This window comes from Salmo trutta, chromosome 16 (assembly GCF_901001165.1).
Source record: "Salmo trutta chromosome 16, fSalTru1.1, whole genome shotgun sequence".
NCBI classification, from domain to species: Eukaryota; Metazoa; Chordata; class Actinopteri; order Salmoniformes; family Salmonidae; genus Salmo; species Salmo trutta.
Window position 1 is genome coordinate 43,780,279 of NC_042972.1, and position 7,955 is coordinate 43,788,233.

At 42.6% G+C, this 7,955-nt stretch overlaps 1 protein-coding gene across 1 annotated transcript; it reads right to left on the reverse strand.

Moving 5' to 3' along the window:
- Positions 1-684: 684 nt before the first annotated feature.
- On the reverse strand, positions 685-6,987 carry tada3l (transcriptional adaptor 3 (NGG1 homolog, yeast)-like). The gene is made up of 9 exons (XM_029694476.1): positions 6,932-6,987; positions 6,161-6,394; positions 5,643-5,890; positions 3,572-3,677; positions 3,248-3,380; positions 2,990-3,093; positions 2,739-2,848; positions 2,332-2,523; positions 685-1,403 (listed from the first exon to the last, which is right to left on the reverse strand). The coding sequence occupies exons 2-9, from the start codon at positions 6,368-6,370 to the stop codon at positions 1,211-1,213; spliced, it is 1,296 nt and encodes a 431-aa protein (XP_029550336.1). The 5' UTR covers positions 6,371-6,394; positions 6,932-6,987; the 3' UTR covers positions 685-1,210.
- Positions 6,988-7,955: the final 968 nt, after the last annotated feature.

A 7,955-nucleotide genomic window follows, 5' to 3' on the forward strand; every position in this document is an offset into this window, starting at 1 on the left:
TAAGGAATCTTTACTTTTCCAGGCAAAACCTTCTAAACTCAGCAGCACTGATAAGCTTTCACTTATTTGACCCTCTTTCCTACTGATCAATCTTTTGGCCTCAATGACTCTTCCTACCTTCACATTTTCTTTAATATCATCTATGGACATATATATTGAGACCCCAGTGATGACTCCCCTCAACCTAGAATAAGCACCTGGGACATGGCTTTTAATATTATTCCAATTAATAATTAAGCATTTTCAGAATCTTCTCTTGCTGACCCTGGTTACCACAAAATATGAATAATCTACCATTTCCAATGAACCGAGCTAATTTGACTTCACCCACCTCTTTCTCTACAGCATTGGTTAGTCAGATGGGGTGTAAATGAGGACCTGTGGTCTCAAACACCATCACCACTTTCCACTCCAACACATTACTCTTGTTTCCTACCTTGATCCTCTATATGCTTCCTTTACTATACACTCCACTGCTTTCTGTATCATGATCTCTGTCTTTCCACTACCGACCATTCCGGTCCTTGACCCTCATCTTCCCATACCATCAGAACCAACACTCATATTGTTCGCATTCCAGCACAGCTGTTGCTTCTCCAACCTTCTCTCCATTTCATCCAGACCAGTTGAGTTGGTTAAATGTTTTGCAACATTATGTAGTGTGAAAGTAAATTGCACATCACATTGATATTCCCTCACAACCCTTTTCCTGATATTTATTTTTTCACACATTACGTTTTAGTTTTTCCATACTAGAGATACACTATAAACGTTAAATAAAATGTAAACAAAATCAACAGAACTTGGAAAATGCCAGTGGAAAACAATACTAGTTAGTCTCAGAAAACAAATGCCAGTAATGCACACAGAGTACCACATGAAATCATCATGAACTCCTCTGATGAGGATGTTCAAACAGTGAATACAGTGCACTGAAAGTTTAGTTAACATACTCATACAAGAATACACAAATGAAAAAAAATGCATGCCTCCATTTTCAACAGTCTCAACAACTATGACAATCATGCTACATCATTGCAGGTATTCACTGTACTTCCATTGGATAGTTATATAGAGTAAGAAAACATGATAAAATGCTTATGGCCACTAGAGCATGGAAGCATATGACCAGACACACATATACAACAGTATATACTCATTGGCAGACTGAAACTACCCCTTCCCACACCCACCCTAAATGATTGCCCCTCTACCCATCCAGCAGCTTGAGGATGCTGTCTCTTTCCTTCAGTGCTTTCCATGCCTGATCCTTCTCCTTCTTTGTCGGTGTGCGTTTCTTCTGCCTGGCAGCCATAATGCGACGGAAGCCCTCCATGACCTCATTATCAGACACCCGGACCCTCTGCCGCAACTCCTGCTTCCGCATCTCCTCCTTTGCCAGGCTGCAAGGAGGACAGTGACGGGACGGTTAGAGTCAACTATGAACGCTGAGGCATGTTGTGAATAATATCCAAATCCAGTACTAGTTTTTGGTGAGTGTTCAGGTACTGCACATGTGATGTGGATGAAGTGAATTAACTGGGCCTTCTATAAGTGCAACTCATTATCATCAACGTAGGAACATCCCTCCTTTTAGGTCTTAAACCAGGGGTGTCAAAAGTGCCTGCTGGTTTTGGGTATTTTCCTTTCAATTAAGACCTAGACAACCAGGTGAGGGGAGTTCCTTACTAATCAGTGACCTTAATTCATCAATCAAGTACAAGGGAGGAGTGAAAACCTGTAGACACTCGGCCCTCCGTGGAATGAGATTGACACGTGTCTTAAACAAAGTCATCAGACAGTTCTTTAGGATCTTAAATCAACACTTCTCACTCACTAGCTTTAAGCACCAGCTGTCAGAGCAACTCACAGATTACTGCACCTGTACATAGCCCATCTATAATTTAGCCCAAACAATTACCTCTTCCCCTACTGTATTTATTTTGCTCCTTTGCACCCCATTATTTCTACTTTGCACTTTCTTCCACTGCAAATCTACCATTCCAGTGTTTTATTTGCTATATTGTATGTACTTCGCCACCATGGCCTTTTTTTGCCTTTACCTCCCTTATCTCACCTCATTTGCTCACATTGTATATAGACTTATTTTTCTACTGTATTATTGTTTGTTTGTTTGTTTGTTTTACTCCATGTGTAACTCTGTGTTGTTGTGTGTCAAACTGCTTTGCTTTATCTTGGCCAGGTCGCAATTGTAAATGAGAACTTGTTCTCAACGTGCCTACCTGGTTAAATAAAAGTGAAATAAAAAATAACCTTATTGCTCATGTACATTTTACATTTCTCCCCTGCACTTTTCTCTCGTGCTCTCACCGGAGTAACTCCTGCTTACGGGATCTGTTGTGGGCACTCAGGGCTTTGAGTTCAGCCTGTCTCTTGTGGAGCTCAGCGAGCACCTCATCCTCGGAGTCTCCGCCTGCTCCGGGTCGCTCCTCAGAATCCAGCAGCCCCTGAGACATCAGCTCCTCCTTAATCCGTGCCTCGAGAGAGCGCGTGTGAGGAACACTAGGAAAGAGGGAGTGGGAAAGTCAGCGGAAAGAAAGATCTAGTTGACTGATTGGTGAGTGACTGAGTCGCAGAAGAAGCAATCAGTGATTGGAATGTATTGGTGTAATCTACAAAGCCTTTGTTGCTATTTAGCATTTTCCTTCAGGGTATCTGTAGTGTATCCTACAAGGTTATAACGGGGTGATGTTAGTTTATGGAGGATATGCCTTTACCTAAAAGCTTTGCCCTGGCTGCGAGGTGAGGTCCCAGCCCCCTCGTTCCCTCCATCCTTCCCAGATATGTCAGGGATTGGAGAATCCTCCATTGGTGATATGATATTCTCCTGCAAGAAAGAAACAATACTTAAAGAATTTCAGCTCTACAGTTTAATTCTAAAGTATTCAAATCAACTAGTTATTTGCAGGGATGTGTTTTAAGTCATTTAGAATTGTATGCGTAAACAACAAAGCCTGAAATATGCGACCTCGACAAGAGCCTGAAGGAGCCGCTGTGTAAGAGGACCAAAGGGACAACCATCGTCTGGTGGGTCGTGCTGGGACTCTGACTTTTTTAGCAGGGCATCCACATCTAAGAGAATAAAATCCCTCTTGTGTCAGACATAATTCAACATGATTTGTTTCAGTGTTGATGCTAGAGGAAGACAAACACTACCCATTTGTGAAGGTTCATCCACTCAATACATGCTGTATGTCGATATCCCCATCTCCTAGCGTGCCCTCACCTTTGGCGTCTAGTTCAGACAGTGGTCCCATGAGGCTTTTCTTCTTGTCGTTGGCTCGAGCCCCTTCCCGCTGTTCCTCCAGCAGATCCTCCTGAGCCCATCGCTGAGAGTAGTGTTTCCCCAATGCCGGAATCTACACAATATAACCAATACAGTATTATTTATCTATCTATGTTCTCTCCTTGGGGCAATGTGTGACAGAGGATGAGTCACAGGATACCTTCTATCAGACAGGCTAGTAGTGCTTGGGACCTGAGAGGCCAGCTACTATAAGTTTTGTCATGTTATGCTCATTGCATTAAGGGGTAGGATTCAATATTGTACCTTGTAGTATTCAGCCTCATCATCCGGGGGCTTCAGGAGATCTTCCAGAACCCGGATTTCTTCATTTGTGATGTCAGCACAGTATGGCTCTACTGATGCCCAAAATCTGGAAAACACAAGACACAAATTCACTGGAAAATCTTGCATGTGGGACAATGAAAAAACAAACACAGCCAAACACTGTCAGTGACATTAGAGCAGTGTTTCCCAACCCTGGTCCTCGAGTACCACCAACAGCACACACTTTTATTGTAACCCTGGACAAACACACCCAATTCAACTAATCATCAAGCCCTCAATGAGCCGGCGATGGGCGATGGGTTCAAGGCGATGGGTTCAAGAAGATGGCAGACAATGGAAAAAGGAAGAAACAAACATTATGAATAGATATGGAGTGGGAGATTGTACAAACCTTCAGAAGAATTGTTGAAGGAGAAGATGGTGGACAAGGGAAACAGAAGAAAAGTGAAATATGTCCTGAGTGAATATGGAATGGAGGATTGGACAGAACTTCTAGAAGAGCTAGAGAAGGAATTGAACACGACAAGAGTGAGGGTGAATCAATTGCAGTGGCAGGTGTAGTGATGACAGCTGATAATGAGTTGAGTAGAGGGAAGCAGGGTGGTAGGGAAGGTTGGCGACAAGTGTAAAAAGAGGGATATATGCTCTAGTAGCTTGGAGATGGAACCTGAAGTACCCGTGGTGGAGACTGCTGAGTTTGGGCCTCGTTCCAAGGATGTAAAGAATGATTCTGGTCCAGTGGGAGTGAGATTGCTGGAGAGTGGATCCTTGCAGTTTGGCTGAAGAGTGGAAGACCACGATAAAGGAAACTGGAACAAAAAAAACGAAAACTAAAGTTGTTCATGAGTATAGGTTTTTGGTTGGAGTAGGGTTCACTAACAATGAGGGATCCGTTTGAAGTATCAAGGATGGTAAGAGATGCATTGGGAAAGGTGGAGTCGGTCAGAGGGACTAGAAGTGGTTTTGTTTTGATTTCTTGTGTGCCGAAAGAGCAGAAGGAAAAGGCATTAAGGATTGACAAACTATCGACTTATGAAGTGGAGAGTTTTGATTTTTGTAGCAGAACACCTTTAAAAGTTGTCGTATTGGATGTGGAGCACTTGTGGTTTACAAGGAGCATACCAGGAGTAGTTGGAGCACGCCGGCTGAACCGTGTAGGTGATGGGGATTAAAGAAGAATGCCTGTCAGTATTATTAGTGTTTGACGAAGAGTATCTCCCTTCAAATGTGAAAATGGTATATGTTAGATATGCGGTGAGAGCTTTTGTGTCCAAGCTGTTGTTTTGCCGGAATTGCGAAAGGTATGGACATGTATCAAGTGTGTGTCGAAAGAATGTTGTTGAAGAATCTGAGGGTGTACGATGTTATCGTGATGGCAACCATCTTCCAAATTCCCCGGAGTGCCCGGTTAGGGTAAAGGAGTATGAAGAGGCAAGGGTCAGGGCTATTCAGCAGGTCTCCTACACGGAGGAACGTGAAATAGTTGAAGGAGCGAAGGGAGCTGAAGATATAGCGGTGGATGCTCCGCAGACTGTAGAGATTCAGTGTTGTTCAACAGTTGAGGGAAACTGATATGCTGATTGTGAAGAAGGTAGATGTATGGTGTTTATCGGGCATTTGATTAATTGTACTGCATAAATTAACAAAAAGTCCAAGAAACTGCGGCTGAAAAGTTTTGGGGTTTCAGGATTTCACTGCCGAAACATTGTAAAGAATACTGTCCGACTATGCTCTTCCTTCTCAGGCCCCAGAACCTGTGGGGATGGGCTTTGGCAGTTGAATCTGAATAAAGGTGTACATTGTGTTTTGTTTATTTTGTTCAGTTTTATTTTGTTCATTATTTGGGCTGATATACAGTCAAAACAGTAGGTGGCGGCAATACACCAATGTGTAGTTTGCCATAACACTTTAAAGAAGAAGAAGCAGCCCTCAATGAGCTGTGTTTGTCCAGGGCTACAACAAAAATGTCTACTGTTGAGGATATTTGAGGACCAGGGTTGTGAAACAACGCCTTAGAGCACTGTTTGTGTGAGATGTGATTGTCACCGACCTGTTGGGGGCATCATTCTTAGGATTACGGGGAATGTCCTGTGGATCCTCACTTAACTCGTACTCCTGGACTTTGGGCTGCAGATTTTTGGATTTAGGTCGTCCAGGACCAGGCCCAGGCCCATGACTGCCCTTTCCATCGAGTTTCTGCTTCTTCGGTTTGTGACGCGATGAGGCTGAGAGGTCTGCGTCCTTTCCCAGCTTCAGAAAGCGCTTGTCCCCTTTCTTATCCTGCCAGTCTGTAAGGATCTGAGAAAAATAGGTACCAGTCACCAACAAAATGTAATTATCCAATAAGGATGACACAGGAAGATTCATAACATCAGGCAAGTATCACTTGTAGTGCCAGAAACACTATGGCAGCAAAATATCTTGCCTGTCCAACATTACAGATGGAGGTATAGCAGCAGGTATAGTAGCAGGTATAGTAAGGAGGCAAGTCAGGCTGTCCAATGACATAAAAGCTGCTCAATTGTTTAATGATAACATTTGAGATGTGCTCACTGACTCCTGCCTTACCTGCCTCTGTTCTTCCAAAGCTCTGAGACGGCGGCTAGCAGAGGACAGGAGAGTCTCCAGCTCCAGCTGCAGTGTGTCCAGCTCCTCAATACCGATGCCATCGTCCTCTGAGCGTCCAAGCACGGCAGTGTAGCGGGGGCACACCTTCACATGCTCTACTGGCTTAAAGTCATAGTACTTTAGAGGCGGGCAGTCCTTCAACTCACTCATCTTGATGGTTAGAGTGGGCTATGTCTATGTGGAGGAGAGATCAAGTGCACCATTGGTCATACAAAAATGGACATCATGAAACAAAGTCAATTAACACACACGATTTTGTTTTATCCCAGTACTAACCCAGTTGATTCAACTATTAAAGTAATGGCAGGTTGTATCAGGTGTGTGGCACTGCGCTGGAACTAAAGTCTGCACATCCTGTGGGCCCCCTCAGAACCAGGAGTGGCAGGATTAGAAGAAACCTAATCTGTCCATAATGCAACCTTGGACCACTGCTCTGGAAAGGCTCCTCATATTCGTTTCAAGAACGGGGAACAACGTGGGTGATTTCCATTGAAGATAACGTGAACGTTAGCTAGCTTGCTGGCTGGCTTTAGCACAGTATGCGCTGAATGACCGGTGCGTCGGAAACTAAACTGACCATTCACAATATCAATCAGAACCCCCAATACACCTTATAAAAGGACAAGACAGTGGTTTAATTACAAATGCACCATGTAAATCTAATGTAAATTGTCTTAATTTTGAATATTAACACAACAACATTTAACTTACCTCTGACCCGTAGACTGGCATCCATCATTGACTGAACCATCTATGGAAGAAGGGGGGTACGAATATTCAGGAATCGAGATTTGTGTTCAATTTTGAAAACTTGTAAATAGTTTTTGAGTGTTAAATGATCTTCAATTGTTACTAATATTTTTTTTCTCACTAATAACCAAGTAAAGAATAAAGAATGTCAGACACTAAATTGTAGAATGGTATCTCCGGTAAAAACATATATTTAAAAAATATATTTAATATTTTGGGATGTGTATTTACGGTAATGGGAATCAAACGAATATTAAGGATCTAAATATTTGTATTTGTCACTTATGTTTATGAAGTTCTGTGTGTAATAATACAATAGTTCTTAATACAATTATTATTTAAAAAATATTACTTGGCCTAAATTCTTATTTTATTTAACTCCCCCACAGTGAGGCCAACAAATGGATGCGTCCAAAGACGTTTAGAGCCTAGAAAGATGGTCGCAGCGACCAAAAGGTGGCCACTAGTTACCGCAGCCACTAAGTCAAAATTGGCTATAGTAAAATTCATGAAAACATACATTTGCTGTTTGGTCATAATTTAAGGTTAGGATTAGTCATAAAGTTAGCAGTGTGGTTAGATTTAAAATCTGATTTTAAGAAGAGACATTTTAGAAAAAGGCGGGGCTTATGGCGGTGGTAAATAGTAACGAACAGACCGAAATCCAATGAAAACGCTCTGTCAAAGATTATCTATTATATTGACAAAATGGTCGATTGACCGCTCTAACAATGGAAATACAGGCCAAAGGCAGCCGGTAGCCAGCAGATCCGCTCCGCACCATTAGTCATCATTCAGATTATTCAAATTCAATCATGAAGTGTTTAGAGAGTGATTAGAAGGACAATAGAGCGCTGAGTACCAGGCCATTAGTGAGGGCCGTTGACTACACATCCACGCCACTAATTTGCACAAAGGGAATTTGAATGCGGTCATGACTTGTGACTGCTGGTGTGGCGGTAATACGGTCACTGCAACAGCCCTA